Source organism: Mobula hypostoma, chromosome 8 (genome assembly GCF_963921235.1).
Source record: "Mobula hypostoma chromosome 8, sMobHyp1.1, whole genome shotgun sequence".
Classification (NCBI taxonomy): Eukaryota; Metazoa; Chordata; class Chondrichthyes; order Myliobatiformes; family Myliobatidae; genus Mobula; species Mobula hypostoma.
Genome location: NC_086104.1, coordinates 27,035,024 through 27,060,708, shown reverse-complemented (window position 1 = coordinate 27,060,708; position 25,685 = coordinate 27,035,024). Strand labels below are relative to the sequence as shown.

Genomic DNA, 25,685 nt, shown 5'->3' with positions numbered 1-25,685 from the left:
GATGAGGAAAAGAAAGCCGCCATGATTCTTAACTTACTGAGTGCTAAAATGTACAAAATTTTACACAATATAGTACAGGTTTCTCCCGCCATCCGAAGGTAGAGCGTTCCTGTGAAACGGTTCATAAGCTGAAATGTCGTAAAGCGAAGAAGCAATTACCATTTATTTATATGGGAAAATTTTGAGAGCGTTCGCAGACCCAAAAATAACCTACCAAATTATGCCAAATAACACATAAAATCTAAAGTAACAGTAACATACAGTAAAAGCAGGAATGATATGATAAATACACAGCCTATATAAAGTAGAAATACTTTTCCACAATCATTACTGCACTGTTCTCCGTAGCGAAAATCTCACACAAGGGCTGTTGGCAAAAACACGGTGGTGGGAAAGTTGTTGGAAAAGATTCTTAGAGATAGGATCTATGGGCATTTAGAGAGTCATAGTCTGATCAGGGACAGTAAGCATGGCTTTCTGAAGGGCAAATTGTGTCTAACAAGCCTGATAGAGTTCTTTGAGGAGGTGACCAGGCATATAGATGAGGGTAGTGCAGTGGATGTGATCTATATGGATTTTAGTAGGGCATTTGACAAGGTTCCACACGGTAGGCTTATTCAGAAAGGCAGAAGGCATGGGATCCAGGGAAGTTTGGCCAGGTGGATTCAAAATTGGCTTGCCTGCAGAAGGCAGATGGTCGTGGTGGAGGGAGTACATTCAAATTGGAGGATTCTGACTAGTGGTGTCCCACAAGGATCTGTTCTGGAACCTCTACTTTTCGTGATTTTTATTAACGACCTGGATATTAGGGTAGAAGGGTGGGTTGGCAAGTTTGCAGATGACACAAAGGTTGGTGGTGTTGTAGATAGTGTAGAGGATTGTCAAAGATTGCAGAGAGACATTGATAGGATGCAGAAGTGGGCTGAGAAGTGGCAGATGGAGTTCAACCCAGAGAAGTGTGAGGTGGTACACTTTGGAAGGACAAACTCCAAGGCAGAGTACAAAGTAAATGGCAGGATACTTGGTAGTGTGGACGAGCAGAGGGATCTGGGGGTCCATGTCCACAGATCCCTGAAAGTTGCCTCACAGGTAGATAGGGTAGTTAAGAAAGCTTATGGGGTGTTAGCTTTCATAAGTCGAGGGACAGAGCTTAAGAGTTGCGATGTAATGATGCACCTCTATAATACTCTGGTTAGGCCACACTTGAAGTACTGTGTCCAGTTCTGGTCACCTCACTATAGGAAGGATTTGGAAGCATTGGAAAGGGTACAGTGGAGATTTTTCAGGATGCTGCCTGGTTTAGAGAGTATGGATTATGATCAGAGGTTAAGGGAGCTAGGGCTTTACTCTTTGGAGAGGAGGAGGATGAGAGGAGACATGATAGAGGTGTACAAGATAATAAGAGGAGTAGGTAGAGTGGATAACCAGTGCCTCTTCCCCAGGACACCACTGCTCAATACAAGAGGACATGGTTTTAAGGTAAGGGGTGGGAAGTTCAAGGGGGATATTAGAGGAAGGTTTTTTACTCAGAGAGTGGTTGGTGCGTGGAATGCACTGCCTGAGTCAGTGGTGGAGGCAGATACACTAGTGAAGTTTAAGAGACTACTAGACAGGTATATGGAGGAATTTAAGGTGGGGGGTTATATGGGAGGTGGGGTTTAAGGGTCAGCACAACATTGTGGGCCGAAGGGCCTGTACTGTGCTGTACTATTCTATGTTCTATGTTCTATACACTAAATACCTTGTGTGCACATCTGCTAAGTACCCCTGACTCTCCCAAATAGTCAAAGAATAGCAAAGGTATTACCCGGGCAAAGGAGTCTATGTTGGCCAGGCATTCCTATTCCTTGTAGTCCTGATTCACTCACCATGTGTTTCACACAGGGTTGCTCACACTTGTATCTGTGATGATTATTCTTCAGTTACCACTACCAGCACACACAAAGCATCTACTTTTATATTAATTCCTTACAATTCAAATATTGCATTCCAGTATCATTGACTGCACCTCATGTGCCTGATCTTTAACACCTTGTTATTGACTCTGCTCCAAGCCAGCATCCATTTAACGACAGTTGATAATTCATGGCTCTTTGTTCTCAATCAGCAACAAACTCGAATCACTCCAGGGAGGCACCAACTCCAACATTCACAAACCTGCATATTACAGTATATCCTACCAAAGAACATCTCACAAATAACTTCTTATCTGGAAATGATCCCCAGTCCAGCAGATTACCTGAAGTATCATTGTATCTTCTTTAAAACATTAATCAAGCCCAGCATATCAATCTCACAGAATGGAGAACAAAGTGTCATCACAAAATGGCAGTCTCCATCCTCAAGCACGCAGCAAGAACAAAGACAATTAGTCTGTCTACTTCCATTGCCCTTAATTCATTTGAGTTCACTGATTTGTAGACTGTCATTTTCTTCTGGCCAACACGATGACAAATCCAACACCTGCAATGCTGCTCATGAGCAGGAATCTGAGATCTCGCATGGACCTCCTGAATCCAGATCTACAGAGGGAAGTGCAGAATAAACAGTTCAGCCAGTTTCCAAGTGAATCAGCAAGAGGCTTCGAGGTTGGACAGGAAGCCCTAGCACATGATTACCAAGAAGACAAGTGGACACCCGGTAAGATAGCTACAAGAACTAGACCACTGATGTACTCAGTGAATATTGGAGATCATCAAGGAGACATCATGTAGACCAGGTACTCGATGCTCAACCGAAGAACACACCTGAGTCTACTGCATCCAGCAAGATGGACACATTACAGCCACTGGACTTACCTCCCAGTGATGATCATGTCACTGACAGAAATGTGACACCTGCGACAGAGAAAGTCGTCTCTTTGGGACTGTGGTGTGCAAAATGAACCAACCGCTTGCTTGCTTCTTTTAAACTGTCTCTCCCTCTACACCACGGTTCCCCAACCTTTTTTGCACCGTGGACCGGTTTAATATTGACAATATTCTTGTGGACCAGCCGACTGGCGGGGGGGGGGGGGATGTTCAAGTAGGGTTAAACTCACCTCAACAAGTCTTTTACAGTTCGGGTTGCCAACTTTCTCACTCCTAAATAAGGGACAAAAGTAGCAGTCAAATCCTGACGAAGGGTCCCGGCCCGAAATGTTGACTGTACCTCTCCCTATAGAAGCCTGGCCTGCTTCGTTCACCAGCATTTTGTGTGTGTTGACGGGACACTTGTGTTTACCCCAAGAAAGACTACCGTGACCATGAAGCCTTGCGCGGGAACCTGCGTGCGCATGAGTGACGTGCACATATGTGACATACACATGCGCGTATGTGCCGATTTTTTTTCCCACAAATCGGTTTTGGCTTAATCTTCCCAACTACACTGTACATACATTATTTCTACTTGATATAGGCTGTGTATTTATCATATCATTAATGCTTTTACTATATGTTAGAGTTATTTTAGGTTTTATGTGTTATTTGATATGATTTGATAGGTTATTTTCTGGGTCTGGGAACGCTCAAAGATTTTTCCCGTATAAATTAAAGGTAATTGCTTCTTCCCTTTACGCCATTTTGGCACGAAAGGTTTCATAGGAACACTCTACCCTAGCGAGGGAAATACGGGACAAGGGCAGTCCCGTATGGGACAAACCAATTAAGCCCAATATACGGGATGTCCCGGCAAATACAGGACAGCTGGCAACCCTATGTTCAAGTTCAACAATACGGAACAGGGAATGAGGAAAGGTGCAGCTGACTCATGTCGTTTCCTCGCGGCCCGGTAGCACATGCTTTGTGGCCCGGTACCGGTCCGCGGCCCGGTGGTTGGGGACCGCTGCTGTACACAATCTGACGTCTCCTCAGGAATGTGGCAAGCAAAATGGTACAGTGGCGTAAAGGTCCACTTACTCAACAAGTAATCTGCAAACTAATGCCAAGTCTGTGGGCATTTTTTCCTGGGACCACTCAGTTCTGGACTTTGAAATGGTCTGTACTAATCCCTGACTACTTTCCTCACTTTACCAACCATCCTTGTGCCTCTGACCACGCTAAAACCCTGGAGCTCGACTCACAAGTAGTGAGTTAATAAACATGACTATTGAACCATGACTGGCTGCTTAACACGGGTGCTGACCCACTTCAAGGTGCCTCCTGATGTCTACATAAAGTGTGTTGAATGGTTAATTCTTCTAAGTGCTTGGCTTGTATTTTTCCTTATGGTTTGTCTAAATCCTGTAATACACTCCAAAATGCAAACATGATGGAAAGACACCATGGACCATTGAGACTGCTCCATACATCATTCTTGCTCATCTTTGCACACAACCAGGTACACCAAGAACATAGTAAGCCCAGGGCTAATATCAAGAAAGATCTAGGGTCCACAGAAATGAAGATTTCCATTACCTCTACAACTGATCATTATATTAACCAGAGTTAGGAACTACATTATCTGTGCAAGAAAAGGCAGTTAATAACTTTGGAAAGAAGTATGTCTTGATATCTAAGCAACACCCACAAAAAGCTGGGAGATTTTCTCTTGTTTGTCTTGATATCCAATTTGGTTTCAGGTTTTATGCTTCCATAAGCTCAGGACAAAATTGATGGAGATAGGAGTCTTCGAGGTGGGGTGATAAAGAGAGCAGAGATTGAAGGCACAATTAGTGAAGAGGGAGCAGCTGAGTCTTGGAAAGTGTATATGGTAAGCGTAAAGTGACAACCTTGAAAATCAGAGACAGAGATTGGGATGAGGATGACACAGGAGGCCAGTCATTGTGCTATTAATATTACAATCAGAAAAAGGGTGATAACAGGTTTCTTCTAGATGCTTGGAGATGTGAAAAGGGATAAACTCAGGGCATGAATGGCATACGACGAGTGCTATAGAAGCATCAATTTATTACAGTCAACTTTCACTCCTCTTTTATTGCTGTTGACTCACTACCTAAGCTTTGACTTTTTAATCATACAGCCTAAAAGCCTTATTTCTTTCCACTGATATTACTAGACACCATCATTTCTGGTGATTCAACCAATTTTAAAACTAGTTATTGAGCTGAACAAAACAATTATAGACCTGTTTGTCCATAAAGAGAGCTGTTTTGGCATAATTGACTTACTCTGATTTCCAGCTAAGAGACAAGGAACCCTTTGACCAACTGAGATTGCTGTGATAGGACTGCAAAACTGAATGGTGGGCAAAATTTTATCCAGTTTTACACCCTGTTGAAGAATGAGAGAAGAAACGATGGTTTGTATTACACAAAACAAAGGGAGTACAATGCCTCAGGAGCATCTCTAAATACGTATTCCAATTTTCAATAATAAACATTTTGCCTACACTGTCCAGCCTTGGCCAATCAGGACTATAACATAAAATGCACACTTGAGTGGTTACAGTGAGGACATAAACAGAAATGTTATTGTAAGACTACAGATGGTGCTATTGTAAAACAAATCATTTACTACTCAATAAAGATCATTGCACCAATGGGGAATTATAAACCTGCTATTGAAAAACAAGTTGGTTGAATTGTATAAGTCAGAAACTCCATCACTAACATCATAATCACATCAATATTACATCATTAGACTGTGATTTCCATTGACAATCTGGGTCATTAACTGAAAAATACAAATTATACCTTTTAAATTGATGTTATCCTTATTGCCAGTGTTAACAGTGAGGTTGCTAACACTTCTGATATGAATGTTGGGCCAAAGTTATCATATTCACCCAATTCTGATTTTTACCTTCTCTTACCACCAAATCTCAAACTCCTCCAGCCTAGAAAAAAAATCTTTGACCTAATCTTGTCACTTTCTGCTCATTATAAATCACTGGTTCACAGAAGAGCTGGACAATACTGTGGGAAATCTTCTGGTATATCTAAGAACATTTAGAGTTACCATTCACATTATGAGTCATTGATAGAGAACTCCAGAATAAATTATGCCTGTTAGGGGAGAATTAATTTATTGAACCAACCTTCAAAGATCCAACTTAATGGTGAACTTGTGACAATAACTATTGGCTTACAATGCGCTGCAATTTTATTTATCTCATAGCTCCTTGTCTGACAAGGTTATATCCCTGGATTCCTGCCCATTCAATTTTACAGAGGCAACGACTCAAGCAAAATTGATTGTTGGCAAATGGTCTGCAGGGGAAAAAAATCAGGCAGAGGAAAAGGTCGCCTGCATATTTCCTGATTCCCAACAGTTAAGAAAGGATTGCTTTAAAGGTTACAACACTGAGATAACATTAATGAGCTGGATCTTGACTTTGATCAAAAAAAAGGAAGTTGGTTCTTGTGCTTCAAAACGAGAGTGACAGCTTTACTATAACCCTGTCTATAAATATTTCTAAAGTTCAATCTTAAAGCTCACAAAATGACTAAATATAGAACAACAGAGGTGATTTAATAAATGTGAACAACTTCCAGAAAACAGAAGGAGATGTAAATCAGTCACTTACTAAGCTATTGGAAGATCACGACAAAGAATGTCCTTGGTGACTCCAAGGCAGGTTAAGTAACTACGGAAATGGGTGCCTTCCATCAGAAAATCTGAGACTACATGCAGCCCAAGTGAAGAAAAGTAATAGAGGGATTTCCTTTGGAGCTCAGCTACTGTGAAGTATGCAAAAGCTTTAAGTTCCTCGGGGTCAATATCACCAATGACTTGACTTGGTCCAACCAAGCAGAGTTCACTGCCAAGAAGGCCCACCAGCACCTCTACTTCCTGAGAAAACTGAAGAAATTTGGCCTGTCCCCTAAAACCCTCAGTAATTTTTATAGATGAACTGTAGAACGCATTCTTCTAGGGTGTACCACAACCTGGTATGGAAGTTGTCCTGCCCAAGACCAAAAGAAGCTGCAGAAGATCGTGAACATGGTGCAGCACATCACACAAACCAATCTTCCATCCTTGGACTCACTTTACACCGCATGCTGTCGGATCAGTACTGCCAGGATAATCAAGGACACGACCCACCCAGCCAACACATTTTTCGTCCTTCTTCCCTCCGGGAGAAGGCCCAGGAGCTTGAAGACTTGTATGGCCAGATTTAGGAACAGCTTCTTTCCAACTGTGATAAGACTGCTGAACGGATCCTGACCCGGATCTGGGCCGTACACTCCAAGTATCCGGACCTGCCTCTCAGTTTTTTTGCACTACCTTACTTTCCATTTTTCTATTTTCTATTTATGATTTACAATTTAAATTTTTAATATTTACTAATTTTTATTATTTTTAATATTTAATATTTGTATCCAGGGAGCAGGAAGCGCAGAATCAAATATCGCTGTGATGATTGTACGTTCTAGTATCAACTGTTTGGCGACAATAAAGTATAAAGTAAAGTAAGTGAAATGAAATCAAAAGCCTATATCCTAGAAGGTCTGGGAAGGGAATGGAGTGGTTTAGGCATGAAGTAATTTGTGCAGGGAAGGGGATGGTTATGATCAATTGGCACTGGAAAAGGTGGGAAGCAGGAACGCCAGTCAAGTAGAGGGTATGACCATATTTAAGAGGGAGTTAGATATGGCCCTTGTGGCTAAAGGGATCAGGGGGTATGGAGAGAAGGCAGGTACAGGGTTCTGAGTTGGATGATCAGCCATGATCATACTGAATGGCGGTGCAGGCTCAAAGGGCCGAATGGCCTACTCCTGCACCTATTTTCTATGTTTCTATCAGATCAGATGGGCTGTTGGTAGTCAGGGAGAAATTATTTGCAAAACTAAAGTATTTGTTGCAAGCAAAATTACACTCCAGTAGTGTGCATTTATAAAGATTCTTGCATCCAAGAAAAGCAAGTGCTTAAATGTTTATCCTCAGATTTCTAATTCAATTAATAATAATATCCCGGAATCAGTTCCTATTTTACCTCTACACTCCAAAACTGAATAGAACCATCCTGATGAGCAGTTAGCAGAATGGGGTTAGGCTCTTGTTCAGGCAATGTTGTCAGTGCAGGTTCATCATTGAAAAAAGGCATTGGTGAGCTGAGCTCTAGTAAGGAAACAAAAAGCAATATGTTCACTAGGATTATCTATTTCTGGCACAGTATATAGAAAAAGCTGATACTGCAGCACATATTCACACCTGAAACAGATATAGATCAGATCTTTGCAGGGTAAAAGTTTGAAAAGTATATTTTCAAGTCTGTGCTGATGATGACATCACAAACCAACAGTGGCGGTCTTGAAAAGTGAATTTCATTAGCAGCAAAATAGGAAGGTCTGAAATTCCTTTTAAATGGCTTCACATTGCAGCTCTACTATATGGAGTATCTAGTATTTAGAGAAGTTAATGAGATGACAAGAAAGGGCAGTTATGATTGTATCTAATGCTTCTTGTATTCATCCTTCCACCTATATCATATAATTAGCCCCATGGAGCATCTTTGTGGTTGTCATTGGATAGGTTGGGTGAGTGGGCAGATGCATGGCAGATGCAGTTTAATGTGGATAAAAACTTCTTTAGGTATGTGAAAAGGAAAAAAATAGTTAAGACCAAAATTGGGTCCTTGAAGACAGAAGCGGGTAAATTTACTATGGGAAACAAGGAAATGGCAGACGAGTAATAGTAACAGGATCGGTCCGAGTCAGCGTGGATTTATGAAAGGGAAATCGTGCTTGACTACTCTTCTGGAATTTTTTGAGGATGTAACTATGAAAATGGACGAGGGAGAGCCAGTGGATGTAGTGTACCTGGACTTTCAGAAAGCCTTTGATAAAGTCCCACATAGGAAATTAGTGGGCAAAATTAGGGCACATGGTATTGGGGGCAGAGTACTGATATGGATTGAAAATTGGCTGGCTGACAGAAAACAAAGAGTAGCGATTGACAGGTCCCTTTCAGAATGGCAGGCGGTGACCAGTGGGGTACCGCAGAGTTCAGTGCTGGGACCGCAGCTGTTTACAATATATATTAATGATTTAGCTGAGGGAATTAAAAGTAACATTAGCAAATTTGCCGATGAAACAAAGCTGGGTGGCAGTGTGAAATGTGAGGAGGATGTTATGAGAATGCAGGGTGACTTGGACAGGTTGGGTGAGTGGGCAGATGCATGGCAGATGCAGTTTAATGTGGATAAATGTGAGGTTATCCACTTTGGTGGCAAGAATAGGAAGGCAGATTACTATCTGAATGGTATCAAATTAGGAAAAGGGGAAGTACAATGAGATCTAGGTGTCCTTGTTCATCAGTCACTGAAAGTAAGCACGCAGGTACAGCAGGCAGTGAAGAAAGCTAATGACATGTTGGCCTTCATAACAAGGGGAGTTGAGTATAGGAGTAAAGAGGTCCTTCTGCAGTTGTACAGGGCCCAGGTCAGACCACACCTGGAGTATTGTGTACAGTTTTGGTCTCCAAATTTGAGGAAGGATATTCTAGCTATTGAGAGAGTGTAGTGTAGGTTTGTGAGGTTAATTCCCGGGATGGCGGGACTGTCATATGTTGAAAGATTGAAGCGACTGGGGTTGTATACACTGTAATTTACAAGGATGAGAGGGGATCTGATTGAAACATGTAAGATTACTAAGGGATTGGACAGGGTAGAGGCAGGAAACATGTTCCTGATGTTGGGGGAGCCAGAACCAGAGGCCATAGTTTAAGAATAAGGGGTAGACAATTTAGAACGGAGTTGAGGAAAAACTTTTTCACACAGAGGGTTGGGTTCTGTGGAATGCTCTGCCTCAGAAGGCAGTAGAGGCAAATTCTCTGGATTCTTTGAAGAAAGAGTTAGATAGAGCTCTTAAAGATAGCGGAGTGAAGGGATGTGGGGAGAAGGCAGGAAAAGGGTACTGATTGTGGATGATCAGCCATGATCACAGTGAATGGTGGTGCTGGCTCGAAGGGCTGAATGACCTACTCCTGCACCTATTGTCTATTGTCTATTAACTTTATCCCTGCCCAATGATGTGAAATCAACACCCCAATGAATATTCACACCACAATTCAAGCTACCATGGATAACACATCTAAATGAATACCAGAAATCTTGCTCACAAGAGGTAATAGGAAGATCACAGCTGATCATAATATATAATAAACAAAACAATGAGTGAGTGGGCCAGTAAAGAGGTGGAGCATTGAGGCTTTGGCTCGAGAGACTGCGGCAAGCAGAGGCTGAGGACGAGCTTGCTCCCAGTGAGTTAAGGCCGGGTAAGTTTCTTTAATTAATTTAATTAACTTAGGAGTTGGTAATGGAGGCAGTAGATAGGGCAGTCCAGTGCTCCGATTGTAAGATGCGGGAAGTCAGGGACAGCACAATTGTCTCTGATGACTACACCTGCAAAAGGTGCATCCAGCTGCAGCTCCTGTTAAACTGAGTTAGGGAACTGGAGCTGGAGCTGGATGAACTTCAGATCATTCAGAAGGCAGAGGCGGTACTAGATCAGAGTTTCAGGGAGACGGTCACCCCTAAAAGTCAGGAGGCAGGTAGCTGGGTGACTGTCAAGAGAGGGAAGGGGAATAGACAGAAAGAGCAGAGCACCCCTGTGGCCATTCCCATCAACAATAAGTATACTGTTTTGGATACTGTTGGTGGGGACAATCGCCCAGGGACAAGTTGTAGTGGTTGCGTCTCTGGCACCAAGACTGGACCCTCAGCTCAGAAGGGGAGGAGGAAAAAGAGGGGCTGTAGTGATAGGGGATTCAATAGTTAGGGAGACAGATAAGAGGTTCTGTGGAAGAGATTGAGAATCCCAGATGGTCTGTTGACTCCCTAGTGCCAGAGTCCACGATATCTCGGATCGAGTTCTTGGTATTCTCAGGAGAGAGGGTGAGCAGCCGGATGTCGTGATCCACGTGGGGACCAATGACACAGATAGGAGTAGGGATGAGGTCCTGAAGAAGGAATATGGGAGTTAGGAAAGAAGTTAAAAAGCAGGACCTCAAGGGTGGTAATCTCAGGATTGCTGCCTGTGCCACGAGACAGAGAGGGTAGGAACAGGAAGTTATGGCAGATGAATGTGTGGCTGAAGAGTTGGTGCAGGGGGCAGGGATTCAGATTTCCGGATCGTTGGGATCTCTTCTGGGGAAGGTCTGACCTGTACAAAAAGGACAGGTTGCACCTGAACTGGAAAGGGACCAATATCCTGGCGGGCAGGTTTGCTAGAGCTGTTGGGGAGGGTTTAAACTAGTTTGGCAGGAGGGGTGGGAATCGGAATATGAGTGCAGAGGTTAGGGTAGAAGAACAAGGGTATGATGTTATGTATTCTGAGTTGGTGATGAAGGACAGGCAGGGGACAAAACATAAATGTAGCCAGTTAGAGGGGTTGAAATGTGTCTATTTCAACACTACTAGTATTAGGAATAAAGGGGATGAACTTAGAGCATGGATCAGTACGTGGAACTACGATGTTGTGGCCATTACTGAAACTTGGCTGGAGGAGAGGCAGGATTGGCTGATGCAAGTACTGGGGTTTAGGAGTTTTAAAAGGAATAGGATGGGAGGTAGAAAAGTGGAGGGAGTAGCATTACTGGTCAGGGATAGTATCACGGCTATAGAGAGGGAGGACGCTGCAGAGGGAGTGTCAACTGAGTCGGTGTGGGTGGAAGTCAGAAATAGGAAGGGATCAATCACTGTGCTGGGAGTAGTCTATCGGCCCCCAAATAGCCCTCGGGACACTGAGGAGCAAATAAGCAGGCAGATTTTAGAATGGTGCAGGAAATACAGGGTTGTAGTTATGGGTGATTTCAACTTCCCTCATATTGACTGGCACATCCTGACTGCAAGGGGGATAGATGGGGCTGAATTTGTCGGGTGTGTTCAAGAAGGATTCCTGACACAGTATGTGGACCGGCCGACAAGAGGAGAGGCCGTACTGGATCTAGTTCTGGGTAATGAACCTGGTCAGGTGGCAGACCTCTTGGTGGGGGAACATTTTGGTGAGAGTGACCACAACTCCCTTAGTTTCAGCATAGCTATGGAAAAGGATAAAAACAGACAAAATGGGCAAGTGCTTAACTGGGGAAGGGCTAACGATGAGGCAGGAACTAGCGAGAGTAAATTGGAAACAGATGTTCAAGGGTGAAAGCACAGAAGTAATGTGAAGGAAGTTTAGGGACCACTTGTGCTGGGCTCAGGACAGGTTTGTCCCACTGAGACAAGGAAAAAATGGTAGGAAAAGGGAACTGTGGCTGACAAAACACATGAGGCAACTTGTCAAGAGGAAGAAGGAAGCATATGTTAGATATAAGAAGCAGAAAGCAGGAGGGGCTCATGAGAAATATAGGGTAGCCAGGAAGGAGCTTAAGAAAGGATTTAGGAGAGTTCAAAGGGGGCTTGAGAAGGCCTTGGCATGTAGGATTAAGGAGAACCCCAAGGCGTTCTATGTGTATGTGAAGAACAGAAGGATGTCAAGAATGAAGGTGGGGCCGCTAAAGGATAAAGAAGGCAACATGTTCCTGGAGGCGGAGGAGGTTGGAGGGGTCCTAAATGAATACTTTGCTTCAGTATTCACAAGTGAAAAGGACCTTGATCAGGGTGAGGTTGAAATAGAACAGTCCTGTGTGCTGGACAATGTGGAGATTAAGGAAGAAGTAGTGTTGGATCTTCTTAAAAACAAAAAGATTGATAAGTCGGATGTGATATACCCCAGGTTGCTGAGGGAAGTGAGAGAAGAGATCGCTGGAGCAGTAGCTATGATCTTTGAATCTTCTTTTGGCTGCAGGGGAGGTGCCAGAGGACTGGAGAATAGCAAATGTAGTTCCCTTGTTTAAAAAGGTAATAGGGAGAATCCTGGGAACTATAGACCGGTGAGTCTTACATCGGTGGTCTGCAAACTATTGGAAAGGATTCTTAAGGATAGGATCTACGAGCACTTGGAGAAGTACAGTCTACTCAAAGATAGTCAACATGGCTTTGTGAAGGGAAGGTCGTGCCTCACGAACCTACTTGAGTTTTTAGAAGAGGTAACAAAAGAAATTGATGAGGGTAGGGCGGTAGATGTGGTCTACATGGATTTTAGCAAAGCACTTGACAAGGTCCCCCACAAGAGACTCATCCAGAAAGTCATGAGGCATGGGATCAGTGGAACCTTGGCTGTTTGGATAAAAAATTGGCTTACAGAAAAAAAGCAGGGAGCAGTAGTGGAAGGAAAGTCTTCTGCCTGGGGGTTGGTGACTAGTGGAGTGTCGCAAGGATCTGTCCTGGGACCCCTGCTCTTTGTGATTTTTATAAATGACCTGGATGAAGAGATGGAAGGATGGGTGAGTAAGTTTGCGGATGACACGAAGATTGGAGGATTTGTGGATGGAGCTGTAGGTTGTCGAAGGTTACAAGAGGATATAGACAGGATGCAGTGTTGGGCAGAAAAATGGCAGATGGAGTTCAATCCGGATAATTGTGAGGTGATGCATTTTGGAAGGACAAACCAGAAGGCTGAGTACAGGGTTAATGGTTGGTTACTTAAGAGTGTAGATGAACAGAGGGACCTTGGGGTTCAAATCCATACTTCCCTCAAGGTCGCTGCACAGGTTGATAGGATAGTTAAGAAGGCCTATGGGATGCCAGGCTTCATTAATAGGGGGATTAAGTTCAAGAGTAGAGAGGTCATGTTGCAACTCTACAAATCTCTGGTGAGACCACACTTAGAGTATTGTGTTCAGTTCTGGTCACCTCATTATAGGAAAGATGTGGAAGCTATGGAGAGGGTGAAGAGGAGATTTACCAGGATGTTGCCTGGATTGGAAAACAAGTTTTATGAGGCAAGGTTAGCAGAGCTGGGACTTTTCTCTTTGGAGCATAGAAGGATGAGAGGGGACTTGATAGAGGTCTACAAGACTATGAGAGGCATAGATAGGGTGGATAGCCAATACCTGTTTCCCAGGGCACGAATAGCAAACACCAGAGGGCATATGTACAAAGCTAAGGGAGGGAAGTTTAGGGGAGAAATTAGGGGTAAGTTTTTTTTACACAGAGGGTTGTGGGTGCCTGGAATGACTTGCCAGGGACAGTGGTGGAGGCTAAAACCTTAGGGGTATTGAAGAGCCTCTTGGACAGGCACATGGATGAAAGAAAAATAGAGGGTTACGGGATAGTGTGGGTCTAGTACTTCTTTTAAGGAATATATGGGTCAGCACAACATCGAGGGCCAAAGGACCAGTACTGTTCTGTAGTATTCTAGTGTCTAGTGTCTAGTATCTAGTAAAATAGGAATCAGACGTCAGTTTCGAAATTTCTGGTTAACACTGTTGGGAGTGATGGTTCATAATAAGAAAAACTAAAACTTTGCATAAAAAAGGGTAAATTAGTGAGTCTGCAGAGTGAACGTATACAGTAGGAATATAGCTGACAATACACATCTAGTGGGAAGAATAAGGCAACTGCTTATTGCATAGAAACAATAGTCTTACTTTGACAGCAATAACTTCACAATCCAAATCAGATTTAATATCACTGACATGTTATGCCATGAAATTTGTTGTTTTGCAGCAGCAGTGCCATGCAATACATAAAAAGATACTATAAATTACAGTAAGTTACATATATAAAGAGGCAAAAACATACACATCACTAAGATAGCAAAATATACTCATAAGGCAATTTTTAAAAGCTCTGCAATTCACTTCTGGAGAACTTTAGAGATTCGGTTATTGTACACCCTGCCGTGGTCTCCATATTCCCCAGAGAGTATAAACAACAAACCTGAAATAACTTGCCTCAGTCACTCAGCCATTTCACTGAAATCAATGCAGAAGCTGTCCATGTGATGTAGGTGGATTTAAGGATATTCTGCAATGTAACTTCACATATCCCACTGGACTCCATGCAAAGTCCAAAAAGAGAGCACAGCTATCAAAGGCAAAAACTCCACCAATTTGTAGCAGCTACGATACATGGAATGGGCCAACGTTTCTCACAAACCCTGCACTTATGTGTAATTGATTTATTATGGTCACATTTACAAAGATACAATGAAAACAGGGGCTCCCAACCTTTGTTATGCCATTGATGCCTACCATTAGCCGAGAGATCCATGAACCCCAGGCTAGGAACCCCTAAGTGAAAATGCTATCAAAAGTACATTGAGTAGTAAGAAGGAAAACAATAACTGAATGTAGAATATAGCATTATAGGCATAGAGAAATAATGGTGTATGTAGACATTAATAATTCACAAATTAACAAATCAATTGACTCTCAACAATACCTACCCGCTTGACTATATTCAGAAACTGAAAAGGTCTCAGCATACTGCATGAAATAAAACAAATTATAAAAGAATGTTTAGAATTTATCATTTACAAAAAAGCTATATGACTGATTTTATTGCTCTAAGATTAGAGAAATGTCAGATTCCCCAGAATAAGAGGCACCAAAAATAACTACCAAATTAACATAATCATGTTGATGAATATTTGTCAAGATTAAAATAATTGTTAAATATTTATGAGTCACACAAATCTTTAGAAATTATAATACTGACAAAGTTATGAGATTTGCTCCAGGTTAAATTCAGTTCATAAATGAAGCAGCTCAAATAATCAGTAAATTACTAAACACTAGTTTATTACTGATCTGTATTAAAATCATAACAGTATGATCCTCTCTAGAGTATTGGCCAACCAATGTTCACAATAGACTATTTGTAGAATAGTGGAATGGTTGGAGGTGGGTAGGGGTGGTGGTTTGATTCCCTTCATGAAGAACGCCTGGGAAAGTCTTTGTTTAATCTGGTGAGGCTGATGTGTCAACAGATCGAGGTAGGGATCTAGAGGCAGGGATTGCAAGACAACTGGAAACCCTACAATGTTGCAGCCTTTCTCCACCTTCACGGCCATTGTGATGTGTCATCACCTTCCACCAGCTCCACCATTGAGATCTTAGTTGGATCGCTTGTTGTCTGGAATCTCCCCTTGAACTTACCACTAAGGGTGACCCTACCAGGAGCTCAGCACCAGATGGCTAAACACAAGATGGTACCTCTCTCAGGATCACATGAACTCACAATCCTATGCAGCACAAGGCGGCATTCCTTGGAGAAGATTTGTAGAGCACAGCAAGTCCCTGTTGCGCTAATGGCTTCTGTCAATTTACGTTCCCAGATGCTACCAAGTAACAAAAAGGACATTTGAAATAAGAAGTGCACAAATGCTTTGTGCTGGGTTCAGGAGTCCCCCTTGCTGACAAAATGTGCAGATCGCGGTTTGTGTATGGTGAGACTGCATATCATGGAAGCTACTGTAGATCACCTGAATCAACAAATATCATTGTATGAAATTATGGTTTTGTGTTGGAAGTTCCAAGTGATGGAATGCACAATAATTGAAGAAATGAGGAAGCAGGAAAATGAAGGGAAGAATTCCTGATACAAGATGAGGGTGAACACCTCAGATCTAAAACCTAAATAAGGGCAATTACAAGGGGACAAAGCAAGAGTTACCTCGAATGGACTGGGATAATAGGCTAAAGGAAAGGTCTATAATGAGCAGTAACAGAAAATGAAGCAGCTGTTTCACAACATTCAGCTTTAGTTATCCCAATTTGAAACTGGGATTCCCTGAGAGGGATGAATTCATTCAGGATAATATTTTAAGTCAAAAATGTAATTCGAGGTAGTCCAAAAGAGACGAAGCAAGCTAATTCCTGGGATGTGATGGCTCTCCAACCATAAATATTTAAAAAAAATGTTAATCTATGCCTGAAACGTTGGCTGTACCTCTTTCTAGAGATGCTGCCTGGCCTGCTGCGTTCACCAGCAACTTTGATGTGTGTTGCGTTAATCTATGCTGTTTGGAGTTTAATAAAACAACTGAGGGTGCATGGTAGGGCAGATATAGAAACATTTTTACTTGTGGGAGAATATCAAACAAGGGGACAAAGTTTCAAGATAAGCAGCCAGTCATTTAAAACCCTGGTACAGAAATATATCATCTTTCAGAAAGTGATGAATTCTGGGAATTCACTATCCCAGAAGTTTGTGGAGGATATTCAGTGGAGATATATGAGGAGGCAGATTCATTTTTGAAAGATTGGGGAAATAATCACTCTTTGGAACTGGCACAGAAAAGGAGTTAAGGGCTGAGTAGATCAACTATAACTATTTTGAATCACAGAGCAGGCTTAAAGGCCAGCTCTCATTTATCTTGATTGTGAATTCAAAAGGTCCTTATGATGAAGAAGATTAGCTCGCAAATGATATTAAGACTGATGGTGTTGTGGACGTGTAGAAGGCTGCCCAAGGATACAGCAGGGTATAGACACTCCTATGCCTAGTATCATATTACGGACAATCAACCTATGTATATAAGCTATCTTATATAGTTATATTTATTGTGTTCTTTATCTTCTTGTGCTTTTCTGGGCTGGATCCGATTATTTTGCTCTCTTTGACACTTCTGTATTGGAAATGGCACTATACGACCTTGAATCTTGAATGTAGATCATCTACAGATATCAGTGCAGAAATGGCAGACAGATTTTAATTTAGGTCAAGCTGGAAAGGACAGTACACTGTTAATGGAAAAACACTTAATTGTGATGATGTGCAAAGGCATATTGGAGTCCAAGTCCATTGCTCCCTTAAAATGGCTACACAGGTTTTTGAAATGGTAACAAAGACATATGGCATGCTTGCCCTTTAATTAGTTAAGGAATTTTAGATTAGATTATGAGGACATTCAATCCTCATTTATTGTCATTTAGAAATGCAGGCATGCATTAAGAAATGATACAATGTTCCTCCAGAGTGATATCACAGAAAAACAGGACAAACCAAAGACTAACACTGACAGAACCACATAATTATAATATATAGTTACAGCCATGCAAAGCAATACTGTAATTTGATAAAGAGCAGACCACGGGCATGGTAAAAAAAAGTCTCAAAGTCCCGATCGACTCCCGATAGTCCCCGATGGCAGGCGACAAAAGGAAGAAACCCCCTGCCATAAGCCTCCAGGCACTGACAACTGTCGATGCATTGGAAGCACCCGACCACAGTCGACACTGAGTCCATCCGTCTGAAAACTTCGAGCCTCCGACCAGCCCCTCTGCTACAGCCTCCCGAGTGCCATCCTCTGCCATGCGCCTTCGACCTCGCCCCAGCCATCGAAACAAGCAAAGCCAAGGATTCAAGGCCTTCTCCGGAGATTCTGGATCACACAGTAACAGCGGCAGTGAAGCAGGCATTTCAGAAGTTTCTCCAGATGTTCCTCCGTGCTCTCACGTCTGTCTCCATCAAATTAGAATTGTGCACGGTACCCTACTTGACACATAAGAGATATCATTCACTGGAGTGGCCGCGTGTGCTGCGTCGCGCCGCCGTCTTCTCCTCCTTGAAATGAGTTCAAGAGTCAGGAAGTTATGTTGAGCTTTGTAAAACTCTAGTTAGGCTGCATCTGGAGTATCACGTTCATTTCTGGTCATCCATTATAAGAAGAATGGCAATGCTTTAGAGAGGTTGCAGACCCAATTAGAGGGTATGTGCTTCAATGAGAGGTTGAACAAACTTGGATAGTTTTCTCTGGAGTGGTGGAGGCAGAAGGGAGATCTGATAGAGGATTGTAAGTTTATGTGAGGCAAAGACAAAGCAGACAGTTAGTACCTTTCTTCCAAGGTTGAAATGTCCAGTGCCAGAGGTGAGCATAAGTTCAAATGAGATAAGGAGATATGCAGATATGTGTGTTCTTTTAAACAGACACACACACAATATTAGCTGCCAGGGCTGATAGTGGAGGCAAACACGATAGTAGTGTTCAAGAAGCTCTTTGCATAGGTGCATGAATACGCAAGGAAAAAAAAGGTAAAAGGCAAAAATTAGCTTTGTTTGTTACATTTACATTGAAATGTACAAAGAAACACTTTGTGTCAATGATCAACACAGTCTCATTGTGCTGGGGGCAGCTCACAAACTACCAGGAATGAATGAATGAATGGTTGGGGAATCTGAAGATTAAAGCTCTAGGTACGATGAAATGCTTTCCCCAGGGTATGATTGATTCAGAACAATAAGGATTAGATTAGCTTTATTTGTCACACGTACGTCAAAACATTGAAACACATAGTGAAAGGCGTCATTTGCGTCAAGAGCCAGCATAGTTCGAGAATGTGCCGGATGCAGTCGAAAAGTGTCGGCATGCTCCTGCTGCCAACGTTGCAGACTCACAGCTTACTAACCATTTAAAATGTGGGAGGGAACCGGAGCACTGGGGGAAAACCATGCAGTCATGTGGAGAATGTACAAATTCCTCACAGACAGCGGCCCGATTCGAAACCGGATCTCTGGCACTGTAATAGCATTTTGCTAACTGCTACTCCCCCATCTCCTTCCTCACAAAGATCATTTGGAAAAGTGACTACATATCACAAATTAGCAAAATATGCAAAATTATAAAGACCCACCTTAAACAATGAGCTGGCTTTTGACAAGTTATTTATAATTAAGCTTGAATCCTGTGACAGATCATCAGTAACTATCCTGTGGAACAAGCAATCATGGCATGAAACAAAGCAGTCAACCAGATTTCTACTGACCACATCAGCTCTTCATTACTGCTTCAGCATTTACAATGGAAATAACACGATGTAATTTCAGAACATCAGAGTATCAAACCATGAATCACTAATTGCATGCTATAGTAACTTCCAGAACTTGAGACCAAACTTCAAGAAATGCAGACTGTGCAGCTGAATAGATGAATGGAGCTTCTATGGAGAACACTTGAAATTCAATTTTCCCACATGGTGAACTGTAGAGTTTTGATTCCACTACATGCTTGGCTTTGCTTTAACAAATGTTTTGTTTACAATAAATCGATGTAAATCGGATTCAGATTTGATAAATTTAAATTATGCTGTCTCATCAGATGATCACAATAATATAAATATGACAGAACTGAACTACTTTGATATTTTTCAGTGATATCTTTGCATATTGTTTCTTCTGCCCTTGGATAGTTACAATAAATGCTGTCGTGATTTATTAAAACTGTCATGATTTAAAACATTAAAGTAATTCAAAGGAAAACAAAGGAGTCCAAAATGTGAGTTTTAGTTTGTTTACATTAAGTGATGCAAGCACGTATCACGTGGTAGTGTCATGACATATGCAGTTCACGTATTTCGTACATATAACCGTAACGAATTATTTAAATGAACAAAAATGCTTAACCAAACAAAATCACTACTGAACTACTGAAATAAGAAAATACACAACAAAAACATCAATGGTGCTCAAGTTCCTGGGAATGAGAATCACCATAGTAGCCTGTCCTGGTCAAACAGTATTGATGCCTCATCCAAGAAAGCTCATCGGCATCTTTACTTCCTCAGGAAGCCAAAGAAACTAGCATAGTACCTGTTGTAATGTGAGCATTATTAAAAGTAAGTTAATACTAATTAGGATAATGGGGGTTTTGCTTCCGTTCTTTTTACTTCCAGTGGGCTTTGTATATAGTGTGCCTGCCATGCCGTACGGGTTGGTGAAAGCCTTTGTATATACATAACGGTTTTGAAGTTCGAGATAAAGTTGTTTCTTTGGTATGAAGTTGTCGAGTGTGCCTTTTTCAAAGTAGAAGTTACTACATATTTTTGGCGACGAGGTGAGCTAGTTTTGTGAACGTATTGGCACGTTTTTCGAATGGGAGCTTTGTGTTTCAGATGGTGACATTTGGAACTATTGGTGACTTTCTGAAAGGAAACGAGGACTGGCCAGAGTATGAGGAAAGGTTGGGGCACATTTTCTGTGCTAATGGAATTACTGAGGAGGCTAAGAAGCACTCTGTTCTCTTGCATGTGTGGGGGGAAAAGACTGACAAGTTAATAAGGAATTTAGCCACACAGCGGAAACTGGGGGGCATTCCATATGACGAACTGGTCAGGCTTGTGGGGAACCACTACAATCCAAAACCTTCTATGATAGTCCAACGGTGTAAGTTTCACAGCCGTTTCAGGAAGCCAGGATCAGTCTCTGGCCAATTTTGTGGCCGAGCTTCGGCAGCTGTCGGAGCATTGTGATTTCGGAGCGGTGTTGGAAGACATGTTCCATGATAGATTGGTATGCCGCATTAATAATGACAACTACAACACCGCCTGTTAGGGGAAACCCCAACACTGACTTTCAAGAAAGCCTTAGAGATTGCCCAAGCCATGGAGATGGCTGCTAATAATGTCAAGGATATCCAGAAAGGACATGTGGGGTCGCAGTCGGCGGCAGTGCACCAAGTCAGGAGGGAGACTGGTAAACAGGCAAAGCGGGTGGAATGTTTTCGGTGTGGAGGGACGCACTATACAAATGATTGCAAATTCAAAGACACTGTCAGCCATGCTTGTAGCAAAAAGGGACATTTAGCTCAAAAGTGCAGAAGTTCAAAGGGTAAGATTAAGCCTGGGCAGAGGAAAGTTCAACAGGCTCAGGCAGCCACACACCATCTAGAAGAAGCAGATGAAGAGGCAGTACACACCCACAACATGTTTGGAGTGGAAACAGATGAGGAACCACCTGAACCATATTCTGCCACAGTCACTGTCAGGGGAAAGGACATTAAGTTTGAGATTGATTCAGGGGCTACTGCATCAGTCATCAGTGAGGAGACCTACAGGAGGACATGGGGGTCCAACCTGCCTCCATTAGACCATCAAAGCTCAAACTTAGGACCTATACGGGGCAGCCCATACCTCATTTAGGGGTGTTATGTGTGGACATTTCAGCTGGGGGTCAGAAGGCTGAAGCCAGGCTAGTGATAGCTAAGGGCAGGGGGCCCAGTCTTTTGGGTCGCGATTGGCTTCGCAAAATCCGGCTAAACTGGCATGAAATTAAGTATGCACACACGACGGAGGACATTCTGCAGTGGTACAGTGACGTTTTCAGGGACGAGCTGGGAACACTAAAGGGTATGACAGTGAAACTCCATGTCAACCCTGAGGCTACACCACGTTTTTTTAAGCCCAGGTCGGTGCCCTGTGCCATGAGAGGCAAAGTCGAGGAGGAGCTGGAACGTTTTCAGAGGCTGGGCATTATTGAGCCCGTCCAGTTTTCAAGGTGGGCGGCTCCCATTGTTCCAGTTTTGAAGGCAGACAAAACAGTGAGGATATGTGGGGATTATAAACTGACTGTGAATCAGGTCTCTAGGCTGGAGGAGTACCCATTGCCACGGGTGGATGACCTGTCAGGGGGTAAGCTGTTCACAAACCTGGACATGAATCACGCCTACCAACAGCTGCTGCTCAACGAGGATTCAAAGGAGTACGTCACAATTAATATGCACAGGGGATTATTCAAATACAATCGCCTGGTGTTTGGAATAGCATCCAGCCCTGCCATTTTCCAAAGGACAATGGACACTTTGCTGCAGGGGATTCTGCACGTAGCAGTGTACCTTGATGATATTTTGATCACAGGGGCTACGGAGGTGGAGCAACTGGCTAATTTAGAACGGGTGCTGAAGAGGCTCTCAGACGCAGGGCTGCGGTTGAAACGCAGAAAATGTGTGTTCCTGGCATCGAATGTGACTTACCTGGGACACAAGGTCACAGCTGAGGGGCTTTGCCCTGTGGAGGACAAAGTGAGAGCTATTAAGGAGGCTCCAAGCCCCAAGTCCGTCACGGAACTCAGATCATTTTTGGGCATGGTGAATTATTATGGTAAGTTTCTTTCTGACCTCTCAAGGGTTTTGACCCCACTGTATAAGCTGCTTCACAATGACACTAAGTGGCAGTGGAGTGAAGAGCAGGAGAAAGCTTTCAAGGAAGAGAAAGAACTCCTCCACTCAGCGAAGCTGCTTGTTCACTATGACCCAGACAAGGAGATCATCCTTGCATGCGATGCCTCGCCCTATGGAGTCGGGACAGTTCTCCCACATGTAATGGAGGACTGTTCAGAGAAGCCTATTGGTTTTGCTTCACGTACCCTGACAGCTGCTGAGAAGGGATATTTGTTGCTAGACAAAGAAGACGAAGAAGGTCTGGGCATTGTTTTTGCGGTCAAACGCTTTCATCAGTACCTTTATGGACACGTATTTACAATTTATACGGACTATAAACCATTGATGAGCCTGTTCAGTGAGACTAGATGCATCCCACCGCTAGCCTCAGCCAGGATACAGCGTTGGGCTCTTACATTGTCAGCCTACCAGTACACTATAGTGTACAGAGCGGGTGGGGATAATGCAAATGCTGATGCACCGAGTTGACTACCTTTCATTGGAGAGGCTGTAAAGGCGACCCAAATCAGGAGATGGACAGAGAGGGACCCAGTCCTGTCCCAAGTCAAGACTTTTCTTATACAAGGTTGGCCCAGAGTCGTGGAAAGAGAGGAACTGAGGCCTTATGCCAAACGCAAGACAGAACTCAGTCTACAGGATGGCTGCATTTTCTGGTGGGGGCGAGGGTCATCGTGTCTCCCCCTGGCCATTCACAGATTGTGGAGGAAATTCATGAGACTCATCCAGGAGTGTCTCAGATGAAAAGCCTTGCAAGATCCTATATTTGGTGGCGAGGAATGGATCAGGATCCGGAGAACAAGGTTAAATCATGCATGCAATGTCAGACTAATCAGAATATGCCACCACCAGCTCCTTTGCACCCATGGGAGTGGCCAGACCACCCCTGGTCTAGGCTACATTTGGACTTTGCTGGCCCTTTTATGGGGCAGATGTTTCTTGTAATAGTAGGTACGCATTCTAAATGGATCGAAGCTCACATCATGAGCAACATCACAGCCCCCTCAACCATAGACAAACTCAGGAAAATGCAGTCCACGGGGTGCCTGACACTCTGGTCACTGATAATGGCCCGACGTTCACCAGTGAGCTGTTCAGTGAGTTCATGCAGCAGAATGGCATTCACCACACTCGGACGGCCCCTTTCCACCCAGCCTCCAATGGTTTGGCTGAGCAGGCTGTTCAGACAGTGAAGGAAGGCCTGCAGTGGATGACAGGGGACTCTCTTAGCATGCAGCTTTCACGTTTCCTGTTTAAATACCACCTCATGCCACAGACTACGACTGCCCGCACTCCAGCAGAGATGCTGATGGGGCGTAGGCCCAAGTCAAGATTGGACCTGCTGCGCCCGAACATGAAGGCAAAAGTTGAGAGAAAGCAGGAAAAGCAGAAGGACGGACACGATCAACATGCGTGAGAGAGACAGTTAAAACTGAATGACAATGTCTATGTGCTAAACAATCAGCAATGGCTGCCTGGGGTTATTCTTAAGCAGAGTGGTCCCGTCTCCTATGTTGTTAAGCTGACTGATGGGCGTGTTTTCCGCAGACATCAGGACCATGTGCGCCTGCGTCATGATTCCGGCTCAGAGGCAGACAGTTCCATGGATTTTCCATTTGTGAGACAGACTACTGCGGAAGCATGTCCACCAGTGACTTTTCCAGAGGGCGAGACGCTGACAGAGGGGTCGGGGTCCCCTGAGGAGGATGGACATTCTCACGCAGACACACAGAGCCCTCTCATGCCCCCAACACCAGATCCACCCAAAACACCCTCAGCAGCGGTGCCTGCTGGGTCACTGGGGGTAGTGCGCTGATCACAGCACACTCGTAAACCTCCTGACAGACTGAATCTTTGATGGGACAGTTTTCTTTTGTTGTTGTTAGATTGAATGTTGAATCTGTCATGTTTTCCAGATGTTTTGTATTGGTAAACTGTTCTGAGATACGAGTATAAGTTTTCAGGGGTATGCAAGTTAATAACACCACTGTTCTTATTTCCTAGTTTTTACATTTGGGGGATGTTGGATTTTAAAGGGGGAGAAGTGTTGTAATATGAGCATTATTAAAAGTAAGTTAATACTAATTAGGATAATTGGGGGGGGGGGGTTTACTTCCATTCTTTTTACTTCTGGTGTGCTTTGTATATAGTGTTCCTGCCATGCCATATGGGTTGTGAAAGCCTCTGTATATACATATTGGTTTTGAAGTTCGAGATAAAGTTGTTTCCTTGGCATGAAGTTGTCGAGTGTGTGACTTTTTCAAAGTAGAAGTTACCAATTTTTACCAATCCATCCTATTCAGAGACATCAAAGCATGGCATGGCAACTGCTCCGTCCGTGACTGCAAGAAACTGCAGAGGGTTGTAGTCACAGCTCAGTACATCACAGAGACCAGCCCCCCTCCAGAGACTCTGTCTACATGTTTTGCTTCTGCGGGAAAGTATCCAATCCAGCATAATCAATACCCTACCCACCCTGGACATTCTCTTCTCCCTCCTCCCATTGGCAAAAGATAAAAAAGCCTGAAAGCATGTACCACCAGGCTCAACGAGAGCTTCTATCCCACCGTTATGAGACCATTGAACAGTTCCCTAATATGATCAAACTGGACTCGACCTCACAATCTACCACATTATAACCTTTCAACCTCTTGTCTCCTGCACTGTACTTTCTCAGTATCAGTAACACTATTCTGCACTCTGTTAGTTTTACCATGTACTATCTCAATGCAGTGTTGTTGTGATTTGATCAGTATGAACAGTACACAAGACACTCTTTTCACCATCCATTGTTACATGTGATAATCAAACTGTAAATCAGCTTGGTGAGACCAGAACTATGGGATATAGCCTCAAGATTCGGAGGAGTAGATTTAGGACAGAGATGAGGAGAAACTGCTTTTCCATGCGAATGGTGGATCTGTGGAATTCTCTGCCCAATGAAGCAGTGGAGGCTAACTCAGTGAAGACAAATTTGGGTAGATTTTTGTACAGTAGGGGAACTAAGGGTTATGAGGAAGAAGGT

At 43.2% G+C, this 25,685-nt stretch overlaps 1 protein-coding gene across 1 annotated transcript in view; it reads right to left on the bottom strand.

The window, feature by feature from the left end:
• Window positions 1-25,685, bottom strand: part of LOC134351139 (WD repeat-containing protein 64-like) — a 134,656-nt gene that overhangs the window by 19,928 nt on the left and 89,043 nt on the right. Inside the window, exons 15-18 of the mRNA XM_063057253.1 lie at window positions 19,344-19,419; window positions 15,155-15,194; window positions 7,876-8,000; window positions 5,108-5,210 (exon numbers count right to left, since the gene is read on the bottom strand). Of these exons, the coding sequence (XP_062913323.1) occupies window positions 5,108-5,210; window positions 7,876-8,000; window positions 15,155-15,194; window positions 19,344-19,419 (344 nt within the window). The remainder of the gene's footprint in view (window positions 1-5,107; window positions 5,211-7,875; window positions 8,001-15,154; window positions 15,195-19,343; window positions 19,420-25,685) is intronic.